The sequence below is a fragment of the Mytilus californianus genome, unplaced genomic scaffold, assembly GCF_021869535.1.
Source record: "Mytilus californianus isolate M0D057914Y unplaced genomic scaffold, xbMytCali1.0.p SCAF_7, whole genome shotgun sequence".
NCBI classification, from domain to species: Eukaryota; Metazoa; Mollusca; class Bivalvia; order Mytilida; family Mytilidae; genus Mytilus; species Mytilus californianus.
This window is the reverse complement of record NW_026262723.1, coordinates 29666928-29692607: the sequence shown is the minus strand read 5'-3', so window position 1 is coordinate 29692607 and position 25680 is coordinate 29666928. Positions and strand designations below refer to the sequence as shown.

Here is a 25680-nt window from a genome sequence, read left to right as displayed (position 1 = left end):
CAAACTTAAGTTACAGAATGGAAACTAAAATTTTTGCAATCTTTCGATTTATAAAGGGGCATAACTCAATAATGGTTAAAGTGACACTACCCAAATTCAACTTGATCTGTATTTTATCAGTGGTAGTCAAAATCAAACATTGCATTGTATAAAGCATTGATTGTAGCTGATTCAACTATAATCATGGACAAAGGAAGATAACTCCAATTTTAAAAATAACTTGATATTCAGAAGAAAATAACAATTTTGCAATTTTTCCATTTATAAAGGAGCATAACTCTAGAACGGTTAAAGTGACGCCACCAAAATTCAAACTTGATCTGTGTTTTGTGGTAATAAGCATTGTGTATAAGTTTCATAACATTTGGTTGAGGCAAACTTAAGTTAGAGAACGGAAACTAAAAATTTTGCAATTTTTCCATTTATAAAGGGGCTTAACTCTAAAACAGTTTAAGTGACACCACCAAAATTCAAACTTGATCTGTGTTTTGTGGTAATAAGCATTGTGTATAAGTTTCATAACATTTGGTTGAGGCAAAATTAAGTTAGAGAAGGGAAACTAAACATTTTGCAATTTTTCCATTTATAAAGGGGCATAACTCTAGAACGGTTAAAGTGACCCCACCAAAATTCAAACTTGATCTGTGTTTTGTGGTAATAAGCATTGTGTATAAGTTTCATAACATTTGGTTGAGGCAAACTTAAGTTAGAGAATGAAACCAATTTCGGGACGTACGGACGGATGTATGTACGTACTACGTACAGACGGACAAGGGTAAAACTTAATGCTCCCACCGCTACGGCGGGGGCATAAAAATTCACAAAGGAAGGATATGGAAAGGAGAATACAATATTATTTAATTTGATGGAATTTTTATCCTATACATAATATGTAAGATTTGTTATCTATAATCCTTAAAATTTGACGTGTACTGATGTTCCCTGATGCCCTGTGTTAATTTTGTCAATTTCAAAGATGATTGTTATGTAAAGTTTCAGCATGAATTTCATACATAACTGTTAATACTAAAACCCTATATCATTGACAGTTGGGTTTTTTTTTCATAACAAGAGTTCATTTAAGAAACACTCATTAAATATCTTACATGCAGAAATATAATAAAATGCTTCGCAGAGGTCGAACCCTGAACAGTTGGGGCAAGTATGGACACAACATTCAAGCTTGATACAGCTCTGAATTTGGATTGTTATTAAATATTTGACACAGCATAGGTTTCTGACACAGAAAGAATGTGGTCTAAGAACTTGAATTTTTTTAATTTACCTATTATGGTCCAATGTCCAAAATCAAAATACATGGTTAGATTCAGCATATCAAAGAACCCCATATATTCAATTTTTGTTAAAATCAAACAAAGTTTAATTTTGGACCCCAACTTGGACAAACTTGAAAACTGGGCCCATAATCAAAAATCTAAACACATGTTTAGATTCAGCATATCAAAGAACCCCAAGAATTCAATTTTTGTTAAAATCAAACTAAGTTTAATTTTGGACCCTTTGGACCTCAATGAAGACCAATTTAAAAAACGGGACTTAAAATTAAAAATCTAAATACACGGTTAGATTTGGAATATCAAAGAACCCCAATAATTCAATTTTCGATGAAATCAAACAAAGTTTAATTTTGGACCCTTTTGACCTCAATATGAACCAATTTGATAGGGGGGCCTACAAATAAAAAATCTAAATACATGGTTAGATTCAGCATATCAAAGAACCTCATATATTCAATTTTTGTTGAAATCAAACAAAGTTTAATTTTGGACCCCAATTTGGACCAACTTGAAAACTGGGCCCATAATCAAAAATCTAAATACATGTTTAGATTCAGCATATCAATGAACCCCATATATTCAATTTTTGTTGAAATCAAACAAAGTTTAATTTTGGACCCCAATTTGGACCAACTTGAAAACTGGGCCCATAATCAAAAATCTAAAGACATGTTTAGATTCAGCAAATCAAAGAACCCCAAGAATTCAATTTTTGTTAAAATCAAACTAAGTTTAATTTTGGACCCTTTGGACCTCAATGTAGACCAATTTAAAAAACAGGACCCAAAATTAAAAACCTAAATACACGGTTAGATTTGGAATATCAAAGAACCCCAATAATTCAATTTTAGATGAAATCAAACAAAGTTTAATTTTGGACCCTTTTGACCTCAATATGAACCAATTAGATAACGGGGTCCACAAATAAAAAATCTAAATACATGGTTAGATTCAGCATATCAAAGAACCCCATATATTCAATTTTTGTTGAAATCAAACAAAGTTTAATTTTGGACCCCAATTTGGACCAACTTGAAAACTGGGCCAAAATTCAAAAATCTAAATACATATTTAGATTCAGCATATCAAAGAACCTCATATATTCAATTTTTGCTAAAATCAAACAAAGTCTAATTTTGGACCCTTTGGACATTAATGTAGACCAATTTGAAAACTGGACCCAAAATTAAAAATCTAAATACACTGTTAGATTCGGCATAACAAATAAATAAATGTGATCAAAGATTTTACAAATCTAATGCGCCATACTGTGCAATTAAAGATTACTTCTTGAAATTTTTCAATATTTGAAATTTGAAAAAAAAATAATATTTGAAGAATAATTCTTTTTAATTTCTGAAATCTGAAATGAGAAAAAATTGGCCCCCCACAATTTCTTTTTATCCCCCCCCCCCTTTTCCCCCAAAAAAATTCTTTCCCTCAAGATATGGTCATAATCTCAATTCAAATTTCCAATCGAGTTGGCAACCATAATTACCCATTTAAATTTACCATAGTGCTAACTTAATCTATTTTATAATAGAATTAATAAAAATATAGTGTCAAATCTTTCATATGGATTTTTTTGTAAAAAAAAAAGATAAAAATATTTGCTGATATTTTTACTGGTCTTCCTTCATAAATATGCATTTCTTTAAACATAATTTAAAAGCAGTGTAAGGGAAGTAACCAAAACGTTGTATTTGGATTACCTCCCTTACACTGTTTTAGATTATCTTTATTGTTCAATAACCATTACTTTATACATAATTTAAAAGCAGTGTAAGGGAGATAATTTCAATGATGTATTTGATTTATCTCCCTTACACTGCATTAAATTATGTTTTGTACTAAAGTATTTGTCCATTAACCAGGACAACCTTGTTTTTCCCCCTTTTTTGCCCCTAATTCCTAAACGGTTTGAGCCATAACCCCCCAAAGCAAATCCTAACCATCCCTTTGTGGTATGGAAACTTGTAGTATAATTTCAGAGAGATCCATACACCGTTCCACAGTTATTGTCTGGAAACTAGAAAATGCTCATTTTTGGCCCCTTTTTGGCCCCTAATTCCTTAACTGTTGGTACCATAACCCCCAAAATCAATCCCAACCTTCCTTTTGTGGTATTTAACCTTATGGTCAAATTTCAAAAAGATCCATTCACTTAAACTAAAGTTAGAGTGCGAAAACCAATATGTATTCGGACGACGACGCCGGACGACGACGACGACGGACGACGACGACGACGACGACGACGACGCCAACGTCATACCAATATACGACCACAAAATTTTTTTGCGGTCGTATAAAAATCGTGCTAGGGGTGAACTATAAAATGGTCATTCGGTTAACAGGAAACACAATTTTTTTCTGCATTGACTTCCTTACTCTCTAAACCAAAGGTGACATGAGAGGTTAGTGAGCTACCACCATGCTAATTAAATGACAGAACAAAAACAAGCGTTCCAAATGCTATGAAAATACAAACAGAAATTTTGTTGTGGTTTACGTACAAGTGTGACTGTTTAAACTTCCAGCAAAGGGGATTCCTTGAAAACAATCTCATTATTTGTAAACAGCAGAGAGCCCTTTCCTGGAAAAAAGCAGATTTTGCGATGTCAATTATGTTGCTTAAGTGTAGATCCAAATACTTTTAAAAACTTATTTTGTTCCAGAAGTTTAAATCCCCTTTGCATGGAAAGTCAGTCTACATTAATCTTAAAATTTTTTTGGCTACCGGTAATTGAAATTCTTAATAGGCAAGCCTTATTGTTTGTTCTTTTGTCAGTGCCAAACATTTGCCATACTATGAATTATATCTTGTGGTCTGGAACCTGCTGTTATTTCAAAGTTTCTCTAGATTTTCAACTTTACTGCAACCTAAATTTATTTTGACTGAACTTTCACATATATTTCCAATTTTTCCTGAAAAGATGGTCCAGCACAGTCATTTAAGATTGGACCAAACCAATTTTCACTGGACTAATCCGACTTCCACAACTGTCAGATGGATCTTTGGTATAAATTATATGAACAAATGCCAGCTGCAAATTGAAGATTAAAAAAAAAAAACCTCATCAAAGATACCAGCCTTATAATTTTGTACACCAGTCGTCTACAAAAGACTCGTCAGTGATGCATGAATGAAAATTATTCCGAAAGGGTTTGCCAAATACAGCAAATGTAATCTATTAGTGTACAACCATTTTCATTTTTTGATCATTGAATTTTGGGAATATAAGCATGAAAAGGTGCATATGAGAGCTTTTTGCCCTGCAAATATTCCTACTAGTAGTAAACATCTGCATATGGTGCTGTATTAAATTCAATTATGTTCGGCTCTTTAACAAATCTTGTAGAGTTACTTTAGCGTGGGAGATAACTCTTACATTTTTTTGTATGTTTGAAAATAAAGCAATGAGTTCGTATTCAAGAAGTATATAATGGTTTGTTAATTAACTTTTTTTTTTAAATTCTGGACTTAATATTGAGTCTTATTAGCGTATTTTATTACAACAGATTTTAATAAGTTAACATTTTGTCATATTTTCATCAAAGTATATGGAAAACCCCCACACAAACAACTCCAGAAATATTAATAAGTTATTTGACAAACCACCAGTTGTGAACATGGCAAAGCAACACATATTATCATTGGTTAGTTATAACTTCAAAGTGATAATGATCTGTGTGAAAGAAACATCATATTCTCCCTGCGGTGGTCCTAACACTTATTACCCTTGTGTGAGAAAAGAGCTTTCTGGGATAAACATTACCCTTGTGTGAGAAGAGAGTTTTCTGGGATAAACATTACCCTTGTGTGAGAAAAGAGCTTTCTGGGATAAACATTACCCTTGTGTGAGAAGAGAGTTTTCTGGGATAAACATTACCCTTGTGTGAGAAGAGAGCTTTCTGGGATAAACATTACACTAGTGCATGTTGTGTGAGAAAAGAGCATTCTGGGATAAACATTATCCTTGTGTGAGAAAAGAGCATATGGGATAAACATTACCCTTGTGAGAGAAAAGAGCTTTCTGGGATAAACATTACCCTTGTGACAGAAAAGAGCTCTCTTGGGGTAAACAGTCTATCAGACATTATATTCAAGAAATTTTCATGAAGACATAACATTAAATTGATTGTCATAAAAATATCCATTTTTGAAAATGAAATGACAAATCTTTCCCTTATATTTCATAAAATATATCAACATGATCAATCTGGTGAAAGATAATTCTAAGTTAAAATAGAGAAAAAAAGTCTGAAATTGCTTTTACAATAAAACTATCATTAGGGCTATTCCATTAAAATGTATGTGGGAGGGTAGGAAGGGAAGTTTAATTATTGAATGTGGGTCATGAGTCTTTTTTCAGTATGTGTCTATTACCATTATGCAAAATTATCTAAAAAATGGTTCTTGGTTGTAGGGATATTTTGAAAGTCCCTTCCTACCCTCCCACATTCATTTTAATGGAATAGCCCTTAGTTAAACGCCTGATATCATATCATTCCTTCATACAGAAGCTGAATAATTTGCAACAAAAAAATTCCATGCTTAGTGGGTAAACTAATAATTCATAGTACTGTTCAGTCAAACAGGATTGATTGATTGATTGTTGGTTGCTTAACGTCCCAGTCAAACAGGAAGTGACTGAACTGCAGATTAGAAAATGGCAGCAACTGTACAACTCATCATTATAAGTTTCAGACTAAATATCAAAATATTTCATAATCATGATAATACAGACGCTGAGTAATTTGTATAAGAAGATTTGGGCAGATGAACGGATGAACTGGCAGAGTTATATATCAGTAAAACACCTATTCTGTGAGATGTAGTATTAAAAAAAAATTCATTCCTGTATTTGTTTTGGTTGCCAGAGGAAAATTAGTCAAAATGAGTTAAATTCCCTCAACTCTTAAAATCATGTTGTGGTTTACGTACAAGTGTGACATTATGGAGCATTAAACCAGACTTACCAAATTCATACATCAAGATAACTAAGAATTTTTCAAATACAAATGTACAACTGGTCTCAATTTGTTTTATTCCGTAGTCTGACATTTAGTCTACCACATCTGTTTTTTTTTACTAATCATTTGCTAAATGCACACAATGTTAAACCACATTTTTATGTCACAACCACAAAAATGGTCACATCCGTATTTAATATGTTTGAATGCGTCTACAATAAATAACAAAAAATACAAACCCTTTGTAATATAAAGATAAAAGAAGTCACAATACAATATTGTCTGTACTACACCAGCTACCACTGCGATAAGATCGAAGAATCCCTCAGCGTAATATCTGTAGATCCAGTTACACAAATACAGGGCACGGTATGATCCCAAGGCAAACAGGTAATGGCTGGTAATTGTTTCTGCCTCCCCAGTCTTACTGATCATAAATAACTGGGGCAGGATGGCAACAGACTCCAAGTAGATGGAAAATGTCCATATAATCTGGGGGAAAAAAAAGATGAATAATTGTACACATTTGGTATTCATTTCTGTAAAAGGGTAGTAAAGGACTACACTTAGTTCAGCATGATATGACCAATGGATCTATCTCGAGTCATTCTCGACCTTGCCGTAGGTATGGATTTTTTAATTGTTGAAGACCCAATAAAGGTAATTCTATCATCTTTTCCCCCCCTATTACCATGATTACTCTTTATTAAATTGACCGTTTTCAAAAGATTGTGAAAGAATTTACTTTTTTGTCAAACAAAGAAATACTTGGCATGAATCAAGTTTAGTCTAGTCAAGTACATGTTCTAAGGGAAAATTTCACTAAACATTTCATTGCATGTAAGAAACACTGGAGGTAAACAAAGCAACTTTCCCCTTTTCATCCTGTTTACAAGCTAAAGTTAGTTTCCTCCTGAATATGAAATATTTGCTGCTGGACATGAAGCAAGCAACAATAATCATTCATACACCCTAGAAGACCACAGTAGGTATGTTTTTTTTTTAAATTATTTTAATGATTTGCCTGTGCCAATATTCTACTGTGGAATACTGTCCATGACAATACTTAACTGTGGAATACTACCAAGGCTTCCAAAACGGTCATATATTCCGGACATTTGTATAATGTCCGGTAAAAGTCCGGCTGGGCAAAGCATGAAACGGTCATCTACTTTTTAGTTTTCAAGGATTTCTTAAGAGACGGTCATTTTAACATAATTCGCGATCTTTTTGACCCAACCTTTTGCCTTTAACAGCCACACATTTCTGGTCATAAAAGTGACATGATCATTAAGTACTATCAAAACAACCCCTACTTTAATACCTTCTCATTTTAATCAAGGCTAATTAGTTGTCGAACAGCTGAAATTTACCTGTTCAGGTAAACTATTTTGAACCGGACATTGATCGGTCTATTCAAAGTTATTTTCTTACATTTCAGCGGTTTGCATCTAATTAATTTAGTCAAAAAGATTTAAATTATCAGAAATACTTTTACAAATATGATTTGATGAAAAAATTAAAAAGGTGAAAATGAAAAATCGTCATAACCACGTTGTTTGAACCAGAGACATGTCTCTGTTTGAACTAGTACACGTGTGAGCATGGGCCCAGGTGTGAAATTTAATTATGCATTCTAATTTCTTCAAAAAATGCTTAAATTGTCATTGATACCTTTATCTCACGTTTATTTCGAATATTTTCTTGAAGAAATAACGTAGAAAGAGCTACGTACACTCATTCATGCTTCGCAAACGTACACGGAATTTACGTATCCGTCTCTGGTCCATGTTTTACCATTGTCAAGATAACATCCGGTATAAGATTTTAACGAATGTAAAGTTTTTGACAACGTTATTTTGCACAAATAAAGAGTCTAAGGCAGATATAAGTAAGCTGATGTTGCACACTTCGAATGATGCACTGCCAATTTAACAGTTTACGTCAGAACTTCAAATTTGAATCAAAGAAAGTTTAACATCGTTTTTTTTTAATGTCAATCATTGGGATGGCCAACTCAGCAACTGAATACCATAATTGCCTTTTGTTTATTTAGTCTTAAGGGATTAAAATCGGGATAATATATAAAATGTCCGGCTGGCTAAAAATAATTTTGGAAGCCCTGAATACTACCCCAAAAAATTGTCCTTCTCTGGACATTACATGTTTTTCATAGACTTGGACAAAATATATATATATATATAACCTACCAATTATCATGATATTTTGTCCTGGGGACATTATTTCATAGGACAATATTTTGCTTCACACCAATTATTTTTAACATAGCCTTTCAACATGTTCAAAGTAGAACAAAATAGGCAAGTTATACTCCCAGAGGAAACTCAAACTCACCTCAAGTGGGGCAAACTCATGATTTACAAGAAAGGCTAGACCTCCAACAGGTACTATAAGGAACTCCACACGAAAGGAGTCATGATTGCTGTCATACGTAGCTTTGAACTTCATGTATATCAAATAAATGGTGAAATATACTGTTCCGATGAAAAACACTTTCATACAGGTGTTATAGATAGAAATAAAAGATGTGAAGAGATCCAAGTATCTTGCTGTGAAGACTGTAGCAAACAAAATCTGACTTTTACCAGAAATACCTGAAAAGAGAAAAAATATTTAACTTATTTCAAAGTAAAATAGAGTAGAGACTACATGTACATTGTACATTTTAGTCTTAGATACATGACTTATTCATTAGTTGTTTAATATTTATTGGCTTTGAACTAGCTGTCAGTAAACTGCGAATACTCTCCGATCTGTACATTTTTATACTTTGTGTCTTTTTTGTTGTTAAGGATGCATAAATAACTTACTACATCTGGCCTGTATTTTGTTATATGTTTTTCTGCTTTGTATCAATCGGATGAGTTAAGCCGTTTTCAATTGATTTAATCTTTATAGTTTGTTCTTATGTTGTGCTGTAGCACCACTGTTCCAGGTCAGGGATGGGTTGAGGGCTCACAAGCATGTTTAACCCCGTCACATTCTTTATTTGCCTGTCCCAAGTCAAGAGCCTGTTAGTTCAGTGGCTGTGGTTGTCTGTGGTTCATGTCTGTCATATTTGTTTTTCATACACTGTTTTGTTATAAATTCGGCCATAAGTTTTTCTCAATTGGAATGTTTCATATTTTTTCATATTGGGGTCTTTTATAGTCAACTATATGGTATGGATTTTTCTCATTGTTGAAGGCTGTACATGTTCAGTTGCCAATAATTGCTTACATCCAGTTCATTTGAAACTTTGGTGGATACAGCCTGTGCCAAACTGTTTTAGTGTTTGTCTGACCAAAAAAGAAAAATGACTTTTTCTACTTTATTTTCAACTAAAAAAACTCCAAATTTCTATCTGACCGAATGAATTTTTGTCTGACATTTTGTTGGTCAGACAGAGTTTGGGATACACTGTGGATAGTTGTTTCATTGGCAATCATTCCACATCTCCTTATTTTCATGATAGTGTCATGGTGTGATATTTGGCTTATATTTGTGTTAGTGTTATTTTGGATAAAAAATATGTTTTATTTTAAGAAAGAAAATTTTATATTTGTATTTTGTAAAATTTTTAATTAATTTTGGTTTAATTGATTTTTACCTATGCTGTGGCATTAATACTCGAAATGTCACAGTTTGCTCTAAGCACTTTGTTTTGAAATATTAATTGTAATTAGCATATGTCACTTGGAAAGTTTAAGATTTTATCAAAACATTATAGGATTAGGCTTTGTTAATTAAAGTCTATTTTCGCTAATGAGAGTACTATTGACATGTCGAGTCTTATTCATTAGTTTTTGGTTTTAGTATAAATAACGTTGTAAAATTTTGGAAAAGCAGTCACCTTTCGGAAACCTAAACTTGCACTGCTAAAGTCTACTATACTGGATCTGTAAGACTGTTGATCAGTCTACCAGTTGACTTTGTAGTGTTTAGACAAAAATGTATTTTTGACTCACCTTTTATTTTTGAGAATTTTTTAGAAAACAGTCAGTGTTTCGGAACCGTAACCTCTCACTACTCACGTCATGATACTGGACCTACAAGACTGTCTACCAGTCTACCAGTTGACGGTTTAGTGTTGAGACAAAATTTATCTCTGACTCATAATTTAACTTTGGAAAATACTTTTGAGAATCTTTTATTTTTGAGACTTTTACATTTTGATTTTGAGATTAAGTTCATTTTATGATTTAGTAGTTTTGGCATTTATTTTACATTGTAAGGAGAAATAGTTTTACTTTGGATTTGATATTTAGATTTGATACTTTGTACTTTAATTATTATTATTATTTGGCATTATTTACTAATTGATTGTTATCATCATTCATCTAAATTGTTATCGTTGATTAAATTATGAAAACCTTCCTTGCGTTTTAGCTATGCCTATCAGAACATTAAGTCTAGTGATAGACTGACCCCCTGTCCCTTGGTTCCAGCACATACGAGTTAGCTCCCCCTTATCTAACAGTGCTCTGTGGGACCTTGGTGACAGATATGGGGGAGTTCGACCCGAGCACGACACAAATAAGATTCTGAAACTGCATAGCTAGAATGTAGGTTGGCAAAATTCATTCAAAATTATCTAAAACTTAAATTTTCAAAATTGAGACAACAGCAGGAGAGACAATGAGAGGAAGAGAGAACCAGTAACAGCAGAGACAAGTTGCAGATTCAACAACACACAACTAAAAGATAAGTACATCTTGCTTTTTATATTACACTTTAATATTTTTTAGTGAAAAGTATAGATGTATGTTGATTCTTGGTGTGAATCTGTAATTTTATAAAATTTGTTTGTGCAAAACATTACAGAAGTAAACGTTCAGTTCAGGAGAGATTTTAATAGCGTAATTAATTAAATATTAAGAGTACATTAAGATAGAGTATTGACAGAAACAAGATATTGACAAAAATTCCTTTTAGTTTCAGTTTGGTAATTGGAATAGAAATATCATGGGAAGAAAAAGAATTTCAAAAGGATGGTGCTGCCAAAAAGACAGATGTGCCAAGCTTTCCAGTGTAATACCAGGAACCACAAGTTTCCAGTTTACAACAACCATGGAGAGGAACTTTGTCGAAATTGGACTAGAGAACCTTCAAGTGAGATGTTTAGTTGACAGCGGAGCATCTTTTAGCTGTATCAGCCAACATCAGTTGTATCGTCTAAACACCACTACAGCGATACAGAAATCAACAATCAGTAGTGCAATAGGTGTCTGTGGAGAAGTGCATGAAATAATCGGAGAAATAGTGCTTCAACTTTCTTTTGGACATCTTAGCAGAAATTCATAATTTTTTAACATAACTTGCTAGAGCTTATTTATAGGATTAAACTTTTTGTGAAATAACAAAGCGAAAACAGACTAAAAGAACAGAACTTTGACATTACCAACTCAGATCATTTAGACATTAGTGAACATCATGACAGTGCTGGTCATGTTACCATAGCAACCTTCCAAGACAGTAGTACATAGAAAACAATCAGTTTCTATCTTTTTTTTTGTAGTTCTAGGAATTAGTAGGAGTGCACGCCTGTTGGTTCTTTTTACTACATCAATTTGAATTTTGGATTACAGGGATATTATTTTATAATTCATCTGTTAAATTTCCTAACAAGGAAAACAGGTTGCTGGAAGCTAGCACATTGAAATAAATTGTTGGTATATTTATTTTTTGGCACCAGGTTATAGTTTGTACAGAGTGTATTCAGATTTTTATAGGGGTAACTAATGTGAATGTTTATATCATGTTTGGGGACAAACATATAAGAGTAGGGGGGAATATGTCATGGTGTGATATTTGGCTTATATTTGTGTTAGTGTTATTTTGGATAAAAAATATGTTTTATTTTAAGAAAGAAAATTTTATATTTGTATTTTGTAAAATTTTTAATTAATTTTGGTTTAATTGATTTTTACCTATGCTGTGGCATTAATACTCGAAATGTCACAGTTTGCTCTAAGCACTTTGTTTTGAAATATTAATTGTAATTAGCATATGTCACTTGGAAAGTTTAAGATTTTATCAAAACATTATAGGATTAGGCTTTGTTAATTAAAGTCTATTTTCGCTAATGAGAGTACTATTGACATGTCGAGTCTTATTCATTAGTTTTTGGTTTTAGTATAAATAACGTTGTAAAATTTTGGAAAAGCAGTCACCTTTCGGAAACCTAAACTTGCACTGCTAAAGTCTACTATACTGGATCTGTAAGACTGTTGATCAGTCTACCAGTTGACTTTGTAGTGTTTAGACAAAAATGTATTTTTGACTCACCTTTTATTTTTGAGAATTTTTTAGAAAACAGTCAGTGTTTCGGAACCGTAACCTCTCACTACTCACGTCATGATACTGGACCTACAAGACTGTCTACCAGTCTACCAGTTGACGGTTTAGTGTTGAGACAAAATTTATCTCTGACTCATAATTTAACTTTGGAAAATACTTTTGAGAATCTTTTATTTTTGAGACTTTTACATTTTGATTTTGAGATTAAGTTCATTTTATGATTTAGTAGTTTTGGCATTTATTTTACATTGTAAGGAGAAATAGTTTTACTTCGGATTTGATATTTAGATTTGATACTTTGTACTTTAATTATTATTATTATTTGGCATTATTTACTAATTGATTGTTATCATCATTCATCTAAATTGTTATCGTTGATTAAATTATGAAAACCTTCCTTGCGTTTTAGCTATGCCTATCAGAACATTAAGTCTAGCGATAGACTGACCCCCTGTCCCTTGGTTCCAGCACATACGAGTTAGCTCCCCCTTATCTAACAGTGCTCTGTGGGACCTTGGTGACAATAGGATTAAGTTTAACCTACAGCTATCCCATTTTGCAGGGAAGTGCATGTACATCAAACAGTGTTCTCCCCAGAAATTTTTAAGGTGCAATATTTCAAGGGGGTGTAACTCTTTTTTAGAGTGAACTATTGTGACCTGAAGCAATATGTCATAAATTATGATATGCAATATGAATTTTTACTTCTACATGTACTTCCGCCTTCAACACATTGAAGTTTATGTCACTTGTACTATGCATGGCTTAGGAGACGTATATATAGTCAAAATTAACAATTTTATAATTATTAACAAAATTGATTACATAGTGCACATTTTTTTGTTTATTTTTTTTATTATTAAGATAAAACTATTTACGCATGATAAATTTACTGACTATACTGTGTGGGTTTGGAAACAGCTGCTTTGAACAACTTTTTATGCTTTATGACATGTGTTTAATAATGCACAGTATCAATAAAATAATAAGAATCTATACATATGAAATAAAATCATTTCAAACACAAAAACTTCTAATTCCATCATCTTATTTGCAGAGAACATGTTGATTCAGCATTAAAATTAAATATGTTTAAGATATTTGGTATACAACTTTTTAAAACAAAAAGATTGTAATGAACAGCTGACAAGTGTCCGTAGTTTAACATTACGCTTCTGTGTGTATAATTGTCAAAACGTTTCTTTGGCAGGTAGATATAAATGTAACTTGCCAAATTCGTCAAAGATAAGACCAGTGAAATTATTTACTAGTGACATTATACAGATGCTGCACTGATTCCCTGTTGATTGTCACATGTATTTTTCGATGGATGGATTTACGATCCATATTCAATAATTATAATTATTTTATTTCTAAAAGATGACAAATGAGCAAGCAACAATGTTTTTTCTTTGCTAGTACATGTAGTACATGTAGTAGTCCTTTGTCAATTTATGTATCATTGTCATTTTGCTTACCAGTAGTTTCTTTTGTTACCTATTTTGATGTCAGACTCAGACTTCTTTTAAACTGATTTTTACTGTGTGTTCGATTTTTTTTCTACATTGGCTCGAGGTATAGGGGGAGGGTTGAGATCTCACAAAACATGTTTAACCCCGCCGCATTTTTGCACCTGTTCCAAGTCAGGAGCCTCTGGCCTTTGTTAGTCTTGTATGATTTTTAATTTTAGTTCATTTATATATTTTGGAGTTTAGTATGACTTCCATTTTCACTGAACTAGTACACATTTTTGTTTAGGGGCCAGCTGAAGCCTGTCTAAGGATGCAGGATTTTCTTGCTGTGTTGAAAACCCTTTGATGACCTTCGGCTGTTGTCTCTTTGACACATTCCCCGTATCCATTCTAAATTTTATTTAGGTTTTAGCATGCTGATTCAATGAAGTGTCAAGGTCATCATACAATGTCATAATAATGTTTTAGTTTGCCAATCCCGATAAAAAACTGTTTAGGAGCTATGAATATCATTTTTAGTCATGTAATTAGTAACACTGCACATTGAAATTAGTTCAATAGACTTAAAAATCATGGACCTTTGATAATATAAGACCTGACAACTGTCAAAATACTTCAACTGGCCAGAGAATTTTTTTCTGGCCAGTTGAAGTATTTTATATCACTCCTCACATTTGCGAGATACCAAGTATCAGTGCTCCCCATATTTGTTTCTTACTCGCCTTTGAAGAGTTGGCGAGTGGAGGTTTCACACACTGCATGAGCACATGTTACATCCGTCGCTTTTTCAATGAATAAAGTTCCATAGGCTAGCTCCTCAATGTCATATCAGAAATTCATAAAAAATCAAAGGGACCTTACTTTATAAACACAGGCCATAATCTTGCCGGCGAAATGATGATTTAAGTCGCCAAAGAATTTTGGAAATTGCTAAATCTCGCCGGCCGACTGATTTCATAGCGAAGTCAAATCGCTATCAAAATCGGTAAAAGGGAGACAACTTGTGATTGACAAGTCTCACAGGTAAAAAAAATGGCGGCTGATAAGGCAAATCGAGATTTTCGAAACGACCCAGGACTAATACTGTAAACGATCAAATTAAATAAATACAACGGCGACTTTGAACATCCTCGGATATAACTTTCAAAACTGTGAAAACGGAAAACTGACTGTCTGTTTAAGTTAACGTTTTACGATGATTTTCATCTGAGGATGTTGCGTAATCACTCAGCTGATTTGTTTTATTTGTATTACCTACACGAGTCGATCAATTTTACTATTCGGTTGGTAAAGGGTGGGAATTAACGGTAGATTTATTATATTCATTGAATAAAAATTGAAATATAAAAGGTAGAAAGACAGCTGATGGATAATGTGATTGCAAACGTACGACACTCGAGATTGTGATCAGCAGTGGATTTTTTCTCATGACCACTTCATTGATATGGATGACATTTTTAAACTAGAGGCTCTAAAGAGCCTGTGTCGCTCACCTTGGTCTATGTGAATATTAAATAAAGGACGCAGATGGATTCATGACAAAATTGTGTTTTGGTGATGGTGATGTGTTTGTACATCTTAATTTACTGAACATTTTTCCTGCTTACAATTATCTCTATCTATAATTAACTTGGCCCAGTAGTTTCAGAGGAGAAGATTTTTGTAAAAGATTACTAAGATTTACGAAAAAATGGTTAAAAATTGACTATAAAGGGCAATAACTCCTAAAGGGGTCAACTGACAATTTCGGTCATGTTGACTTATTTGTAGATCTTACTTTGCCAACATTTATTGTTTTTTACAGTTTATCTCTATCTATAATAATATTCAAGATAATAACCAAAAACAGCAAAATTACCCTAAAATTACCAATTCAAAGGCAGCAACCCAACAACGGGTTGTCCTATTCATCTGAAAATTTCAGGGCAGATAGATCTTGACCTGATAAACAATTTTACTTCATGTCAGATTTGCTTTAAATGCTTTGGTTTTTGAGTTAAAAGCCAAAAACTGAATTTTACCCCTATGTTCTATTTTTAGCCGTGGCGGCCATCTTGGTTGGTTGACCAGGTCACGCCACACATTTTTAAAACTAGATAACCAAATGATGATTGTGGCCAAGTTTGGTTTAATTTGGCCACGTAGTTTCAGAGGAGAAGATTTTTGTAAAAGATTACTAAGATTTACGAAAAATTGTTAAAAATTGACTATAAAGGGCAATAACTCCTAAAGGGGTCAACTGACCATTTCAGTCATGTTGACTTATTTGTTAATCTTACTTTGCTGAACATTATTGCTGTTTACAGTTTATCTCTATCTATAATAATATTCAAGATAATAACCAAAAACAGCAAAATTTCCTTAAAATTACCAATTCAGGGGCAGCAACCCAACAACAGGTTGTTCGATCCATCTGAAAATTTCAGGGCAGATAGATCTTGACCTGATAAACAATTTTACTTCATGTCAGATTTGCTCTAAATGCTTTGGTTTTTGAGTTATAAGCCAAAAACTGCATTTTACCCCTATGTTTTATTTTTAGCTGTGGCCGCCATCTTGGTTGGTTGGCCGGGTCACGCCACACATTTTTTAAACTAGATACCCCAATGATGATTGTGGCCAAGTTTGGTTTAGTTTTGCCCAGTTGTTTCAGAGGAGAAGATTTTTGTAAAAGATAACTAAGATTTACGAAAAATGGTTAAAAATTGACTATAAAGGGCAATAACTCCTAAACGGGTCAACTGACCATTTCAGTCATGTTGACTCATTTGTTAATCTTACTTTGCTGAACATTATTGCTGTTTACAGTTTATCTCTATCTATAATAATATTCAAGATAATAACCAAAAACAGCAAAATTTCCTTAAAATTACCAATTCAGGGGCAGCAACCCAATACCGGGTTGTCCGATTCATCTGAAAATTACAGGGCAGATAGATCTTGACCTGATGAACAATTTTACCCCATGTCAGATTTGCTCTTAATGCTTTGGTTTTTGAGTTATAAGCTAAAAACTGCATTTTACCCCTATGTTCTATTTTTAGCCGTGGCGGCCATCTTGGTTGGTTGACCAGGTCACGCCACACATTTTTAAAACTAGATACCCCAATGATGATTGTGGCCAAGTTTGGTTAAATTTGGCCCAGTAGTTTCAGAGGAGAAGATTTTTGTAAAAGTTTACGGACGACGGACGACGGACGCAGGACGACGGACGCAAAGTGATGAGAAAAGCTCACTTGACCTTTCAGGTCAGGTGAGCTAAAAATGATAGAAATTAGCTCTTTATCGGATAATTAACTTGAGATTGAAAGATATTTTCATTTATAGACTTACAATCTTTAACGATAATCTCAATTTACTACAACTAACATAAATGTCCTGGACATTCAATAATGTTTTACAAAACAATGACAAGTAGTGATATAAATTAAACTCCCAGTCGTGAAATTCATCATATTTTTCTTGAGTTATAAAAATAAATTGAGGCAGATGCACATGAATTTAATGCATCATAATCTTGATAATATTACTAGGCTACTCCCTCATGTCCCAATCAACAAATTTTATTTAGAACACATTATGGTATCAATAAATAAATAACAACTATATATTGTTTAAACCTTTTTATTAAGAACTTTCTATATATACATTGTGTACAATAACATATGAAAAAACTGCAAGTACATCTTTTATTGAATATAAAACAATTTCCCTAGTGATAAGCTTGAAAACATGATGCAACCAAAACGGTAATGGAATCTCACTTCTCCAAGAAGTTGACCACTTCTCCCTTCTCTCTCATGGAAGGAGAAGTCACTTCTCCCTCTTCAAAATCCTAGATTAGGCCCTGATAAACAGTCACCAAAGTTTCATGAAAACTGCTGAGAGCATTTTTGAGTTATTGTCCTACAACTAGAAAAAAAAAACCTTATTTATGAATAAAATCCCATAACTTGTTGGAAAATTTTCAAGGCCCGGCAGCAGTGTTCTCCCCAGGGCCTTAAAGGACAGTGGGCCCGCGATGTATAATTTTTTACCGTGGTGGTATTGTTCTTACCGCAATGTATTATATTTCTCTGTGGTGCTAAAATTTTTAGTTAAAAAATCAAAAAATCGGTAAAGTTTTAAACGACTTGTTAAATCTTTTCCGTGCGGTATAAAATTCCAGGTGAAATTTGACCAGTTCAAACCAGTTCAGATTGTTTACACCACGTGATCGATTTACCTTTATGAGGTTAACCTTTGTTGATTGGATTTAATCGATGTAATTAACACTTGTAAAATGATTCTTTTGTGTTTTAATTAGATCATAACTTTATGATCGTAGATAACTATTTTATGGCTTCATTCACCACCTGACAAGTCGGCAAATACTATATACACAAACCGTGTTGACCCGATAGTTGTACACACGACGGTACACATTTTGTACATTATAAAGTTGGCTCATTATGTATAATTGACCATTATACACTTCTCAATACTTATATAATAGTATTATATGTCTCTGATTAAACCATGGCCAAATTATCTTTAATTTTGACATAGTTTATATTGCATGATATTCCGGTTTCAAACTATCATAGTATCTGTCAACAAGTTATTCAAAGGGGACGGATCACATGACCCAGTTAGTTCACATAGAATACCCAAGATTATTTATAATTAACTGCAATCTATTCTATTTTATAAATAAAATGCATGACTGTACCTTCAAACTGGATATCTATATCCATATGATAATTAATGAATAACAGAAGTGATTTGCAAATTTTATCCATAAGCACATGTTAAATCTATTTATATCTACTTCCTGTCATTTAGGCGAGAAAATAGGGAGACTTAGTTGTTGACATTGAATAGGGTTACTTATAGATCTATAGAACTAGGATAAATTTATAGATTTAGGAATTCTTTTTAAATGGATCATGACAAAAAAATATTTAGATTTCAGTGCAGTATTAAGTCTGTATCTATGTTTGATTATCACTAAAGACAAGAAAAGTTAATATTTACATGAAATCTAAGGCAAAATGTTTTGAAATTTATGAAAAATTTCTTTTTATTAAAATTTAAGATAGAAACTGGTTCAAATAATAATACAATATTTATTCTTGTTAATTTTATATCTCCTTATGACAGGAATCCTTTCACAATACAACATCTTTCATTCTAGAAATAAGAAAGTTTTTTAAATTGAACATTTTTTTTCTCTTTTGAATGATATTTTATTCTAATTGATCATTGATTTTATAAAAGATTTAATAACTTTAAATTTAGATGAATGTTTTGTAATGTATCATGTTTTATTTATTTTTAAAAAATATTAATGTTTACATGTCAAACTGTTTATTGATTTACTTCTTTTTTACCAATAAATTTCAATGGCTACATAACACAGTACAACAGCATTAAAACAAAACAGGAGGCATAAAAACTACAGTTACTAGAAATATAGCTAAGCGATGCAACGCGACACAACTGATTGTATGAATCATTTCACCAAGCAGTCCACACGCGTTACTCTGGTACTATCCAAAAATCCTGGGGAGAACACTGCGGCAGGTAGGATTTTTTATGGTTTTTTTTGTGTGTATTAAATAGTATAGACTGCGTGTAGAACAAATATTTATTTACTTGATAACTGGTATTAATAAACCTAGGTGACTTTAATAAAATTAAGAACTGGTGTCCGTATGTATCCAATCTTGATAGAATACTGACATTTGGTGCCGAGTTGGCCATTTTGGGGATCTAAACATCAGGTGAGCGAAACGATTTAATTCAGTGTTATCTTTCTGATCTGTTAAAAGTTTCTGCAATCTAGAAACCAAGGCGGGAACAGAATTACCTTGACATTGTTATGCTTTAAACAACAAAGCTGAAACACATACGAAAAAATATTTGTTAACAATGCTGGATCGGAACAAGACACGGCCATTGTTTTTTTTCTTTTTCGTTGTCAAAAAAAAAATAACCAACCTGGCAGTTTAAAGTAGACCCGGTATCCAATCTTGATAGAATACTGGCATTTGGTGCCGAGTTGGCCATTTTGGGGATCTAAACATCAGGTGAGCGAAACGATTTAATTCAGTGTTATCTTTCTGATCTGTTAAAAGTTTCTGCAATCTAGAAACCAAGGCGGGAACAAAATTACCTTGACATTGTTATGCTTTAAACAACAAAGCTGAAACACATACGAAAAAATATTTGTTAACAATGCTGGATCGGAACAAGGCATGGCCATTGTTTTTTTTCTTTTTCGTTGTCAAAAAAAAAATCCAACCTGGCAGTTTAAAGTAGACCCGGTCAGGTTAGGAGAAACCAACAACCATTTTTCCCTGGCCTAAGCTTTATTTATTCTTCAGTACTTTATTTCTGTATGTACTTAATTGTCCATATGACGCCTGCCTGGTCATGCTGGTAGGCAAAACATGTCGACCAGTATAATATTTTAATAAAATTGCAGTCTCATATTGTCAAATTAGTGCTTTAATTATTGTTTTTAAAAGTACATGTATATGAATTTCTTGTTGCTAAATTAATTACAAATGTAGTGAGACCATTAACTTTCAAATACAGGACCACCATATTTGGCCATAAATTGGCATAATGGCATAAAAATTATGGATTTGAGCTTTTTGCAATTAAAATTATGTACATCTTGGTGTTGCCAGGTGTATTTCAGAACATGCCTTCAAAGTTTATGCAGCTCAGAATCTCACTGCTGATGATACTGATGTTGGCAGTTGTTCCAACCCCCAGCTGATGGTTTTTCGAATGAAAAAAAATGAATATATGCAAACCTGTTTGAAAATAAAAAAATGTAGTCAGAGTACAATTGTTTATGTTTCAAAATACTGCAGGGTTATATGTGTACAAACTGTCAATATGCATATGTGTACATTTGATATAAAAATATATCAATCATAAACATCTGGCCACGTATTTTAACATGCATTTACAATATTCCTTGCAATCTTTTTTTATTTGAATCACACACTGATACAACAGGGAAGATACATTTATTGTTTCGCTGTTGCAATCGTAGATGATCCATGAGTTATTACTTTGTTTTGGTAAAGACCACGTCATTGAAAACAGTGTCAGAACAGTCGACAAGCCGGTAACGGTTGACAAGGTCTTCAGACGATTTTTCATAGAAAGCACGAACTTACCAGCAACAGAACGAGTCTTCCACATCTTCAATAACAAAATTATGATTGCAGCCAAATGGGACATATCCCCACATAGTCTGAAAATATTCATTTTGACTGCTAGGTACGTGTACCACGTTCAAAACCAAAATTCTATGGCGGCTGCGGACGTGGCCTGCAATGACTTGTGGGAAATTGTCAACAAAAGGGAAGCAACTCCAATTATTCTATCATAAGTCTTAGCACCAGGAAGACATCGTCTGACATCATTTTGATTGATTGATTGATTGATTATTGCTTAGGACGTCGTGTCAGCGCTAAACAGTTATATTCAGACGAGGCGCAACCCCCTTTTTTTACTACCAATGCTTTTGAATGGGGACATATGTAACAGTTTCAGGAACCCCCTTTTAAAAATGGCTGCGGATCCGGGGAAGGTCTATTAACAGGACAGATAAAACCAGGACAGTTATTTTTGATACGTTTTCATCTGTAACTTTTGTTTTACTCAACATATTGTTAAAATTTAAATTGTATAATAAAGAACAGGGTATTTACTTACATTATTTGTAAAAATAGTTAAAATAAAAAATTAATAAGTTTAACAAAATCTGCCAGGACAGTTAAATTTTAAGAAAAAAATGACTGAAATTGCCGAGAAAAATTTACTTATAATTGAAATAATTTCTCCAAAACAACTATCTGGCATAATATTTTTGTGCGGTTATAAAGTTTACGGAATAATCATTCCAAAAATCTATAATTCAATATTTATTTCGTCTTTTAAAGGTAAATAAATCTGCCAGGACAGTAGCCTATTACGTTAGAAATTTTGTTGAAATTAGCTCAAAATCAAAATATAAAGTTAAATATCTTCTTCAAAATGAATGTCTGGTAAGCAAATTTTGATTCATTGGAAAGTTTAAAATACAAGCTTTAAGAAAATGTAAAAAATTTATGGACTTTTATTTCATTAACACAAAAAAAATCTGCCAGGACAGTAGCCTTTTGCGTCAGAAATTTTGTTAAAATTCGCACAAAATCAATGGATAAATTTGAATATTTTCTTCAAAATGCATGTCTGGCAAGAAAATTTGTGTTCATTGGAAAGTTTGAAATATCAGCTCTATGAAAATATAAAATTTTATGAACTTTTATTTGTAAAAATAAAAATAATCTGCCAGGACAGTAGCCAACTATGTTAAATGTTTGTATAAATGGCGGAAATCAACGTATTTTTTCTAATTATAAATAAAGTAGTATCTTTATTACCATTGTCTGGCATACTTTTTGATATTATTAGGACCAAATCATTCAAAAGATCTATAAATTTATTTTTTAATCATTTCTCTAAGTAAAACAAATCTGCCAGGACAGTACCTTATTACATTGGAACTAGTGAAGAAATTTGTTTCAAATTTAAAATAATTTCAGAAGGATGATTTTTTAAATTTTATTCAAATTTCGCAGTTTAAGCTTTATCAGTGTTAGAATCAGGAAAGTAAATATATTTAAAAAACATAATTTATTGTTGTGTTCATTAAAACATTATTTACTTATTTTGTTATGTTGATTAATTTGATATCTTTTCAGTTTATAAAAGGCAGCAGACAGGTCATTGAAAGGGCATAGGCTTATATTTTATTAATCAAAAACATTTCATACACATACATATATATAAATCATCATACAACACAATAGAAAAAACACAAATGTTAAAAACTGTAAAATCTTCTTTTTTATATCGGAAGTAAAATCTTAACAAATTAAGTCCGGTAAATTATGTTTTGACAGTAATAAAATCTTCAAAGTCACTGATTGGTGTCAAATCCTTCAAAAGGTGTTTTAATTCACTAATTAGTCATGTGTTTAGAGCACAGGATTGTGTCACCTTCTTTCATCCCCGTACACGAAACGTGTTTTCAAATGTATGTTGCATTTCTTAACTCCTTTCTGCCATTCACACCCTAACATGTATTCTACTGAATCACATTTGCCACACTTACAATTACATTCCACCACACTAGTTTTTATTTCGGTTTACCTTTCATGCTATTTTTTTCTTTGGAAATGGAATAAATTCACTTTTTCCAAACAAATCACAAGATGTTCTCTAAAAATTCAGTGTCAAATTCTACATGTATCCCACCTGAAAAACTTGCAAAACAAAATTCTACAGCATTTGCAATTGCGAACAACCCACAATCTATGGAATTAGTTTGTTTTTGAACTTCTGGTATCTTGACCAACAGACGTTTTTATCGTGTGAATATATTTGTGAAAGGTATTTCTGAAGATGTTGTTAGTGTGCTGTACATGCTGTCCAATAAATTAACTTCATTTGATTGTTTGGTTAGAGAAGTGACCCCGTGTGAATGCCCTGTATGATGAATTTGTACAACTGGGCCCTGTATAGGTGTAAAACTTGTCTCAGAAAGCCATTTTTTGTTGATTACAGTACACTGGAGCATAACATATGTTCTGGAAACCCTGGATTAATGGAAGCTGTTTTAAAAGAATGTTTTATGCATAATTAACAATGTCGGAAGCTTTCTATTTGAAATTATTTTTTTGTTCAATTCAATATATTTTATTGTTCAAATATCAAACATACATTTAAACAAAGGGATTGAACAAAAGGCAAAGCCTTTACAAATCCTTTCACATACAAGATGGATTGAGTAATCTGATAGTATATAATATTTTCTAATAATGCATATATCATTCTTTGTTGCAGTGAGTCAGGGTATGCAATCCCACCACTTTTTGAAATATTTTATTGGGTATACATATATAAATAATATCTAACTATGTGAACCTTGCAAGTTTACTACTTATTTATTTGTCTACCTATTTATTTGTTTAAGTGTACCTACTGTATTCTTTATCATGTTTATAAATAATTAGAACTTAAAACAATAGATATCTTCTCATAGGTATTCATTATCACACGCTCGTTTACGGTTGACATAACAGAATACACAAATACACAGATTCAATTACTGGTCGTAAAGTTTGGCACGTGACAACCAAATATTTAGCTATATTTAGGACGACTGTTGGGCAGATTTTTGAGGTATTAATCTATTATCAAATGAATATTTTTTATCTTTTCCTAAAATTTATTGTTCAAACTTTAGGGGACGACCATTTGATATTCTGGGGGGGGCCAGGAGGATTTTGAAAATAAATAACTCAGCCTTGATAATCACAAAAATAAATGGTTTGTTCTGTGGTAGTTTGAAAATAAATTACCTGACTTGCAATGTTTTGAAAATAAATAACTCAGCAGGTCTAATCGAAAGTATGAGATGGCACCAGATTCTTCATAAATTCATCTTTTTTCCAAAAAAAAAAAATCGGGAAACACTTCCCATATCTTTTAATAATAATAGTATAAATATTATTTAAATATACTTGAAATGTCAGAAAATTGGTTTCATTTAACTTGAGGTTAATTGTCTCAGGAACACTTACCTCACTTTTATTAAATCAGGGCCGTAACTACATTGAGACAAATGCCTCATGTAGGAAATTTCAAAACCAAACGCTTGTCTCCATATCAAATTGTTTTCACCGTGAGTGCCTTGCAAGAAGCAAGTTCTGTTCTCCCTCAGACGTAGCCCCTGATTTTTCGGGATCAATGTTTCTTATTTATAATTTGTCTTTTGTTCATTGATTGCCCTTCTGTATTCTGTTAGTGTTGCATTCATTTTGTAATTTAGTAATTTTATTATTAACTTGATCATGAGTTTAAAAAAACACAGCAGCCACAGACTTAACTATGTGAATTACATTTTTGCTTTATCATGCATATTTGTCTTTTGATGTTGTTCCTAGAAACTTAAGTCTTACACTGAATCTATAACGTGATTTTGCTTTGAGACCAAAATATTGTCATAAAATTATTAAAACAGAACTTGCATTTTCAGTTTAAGAAAGGGTCTGGGGAACACATAGAAGGCATGATTTTGCATCATTTGTTCTATAGCTTCTTGGGCCTTCAGCGGTTCAAAAACCCTTCAAAAAAAAATTTGCCTCGCTCCGCTCGGCGACAAATGTTTGCCAATACTTTTAAAAGAGCATTAGTTACAACCAAACTTTAATAATGTGTATGTATGCAATACATGTATATGCATTGGGGAATATAGAAGATTCATTTCTGCAGAGGATAATAATTAATTCTGATTAAATGGTACATAATGACTTGACTATACATGAATTATTTATAATAAACAAATAATTTAAAAATTTTATGTTTTCGAATATTATAAATATAGTTGTGAAAATAAATAATCAGTCCCTTGCTTTAATGAAAATGAAAAATCTTGCTTCAATAGTGCAGAAAATAGATAATCTGTCCTCTTAGTTTACAAAAATAAATAACCGATCCAAAACAAATCCTCCTGGCCCCCCCCAGAATATCAAATGGTCGTCCCCTTACAACGAATAACAAAAATGATAATAATCTATTCAACT

At 32.4% G+C, this 25680-nt stretch overlaps 1 protein-coding gene across 2 annotated transcripts in view; it reads right to left on the bottom strand.

Moving 5' to 3' along the window:
• Positions 1–21399, bottom strand: part of LOC127708005 (ER lumen protein-retaining receptor 2) — a 28411-nt gene extending 7012 nt beyond the window's left edge. Inside the window, exons 1-4 of one of the 2 annotated variants that reach the window (XM_052212793.1) lie at positions 21223–21399; positions 8628–8887; positions 6512–6764; positions 3812–3891 (exon numbers count right to left, since the gene is read on the bottom strand). In XM_052212793.1, coding sequence (XP_052068753.1) covers positions 3824–3891; positions 6512–6764; positions 8628–8887; positions 21223–21313 — 672 coding nt within the window. In that variant the 5' untranslated portion in view covers positions 21314–21399 and the 3' untranslated portion in view covers positions 3812–3823. The remainder of the gene's footprint in view (positions 1–3811; positions 3892–6511; positions 6765–8627; positions 8888–21222) is intronic. The other variant, XM_052212794.1, reaches the window with a different exon arrangement.
• Between the last annotated feature and the right edge of the window lie 4281 nt (positions 21400–25680).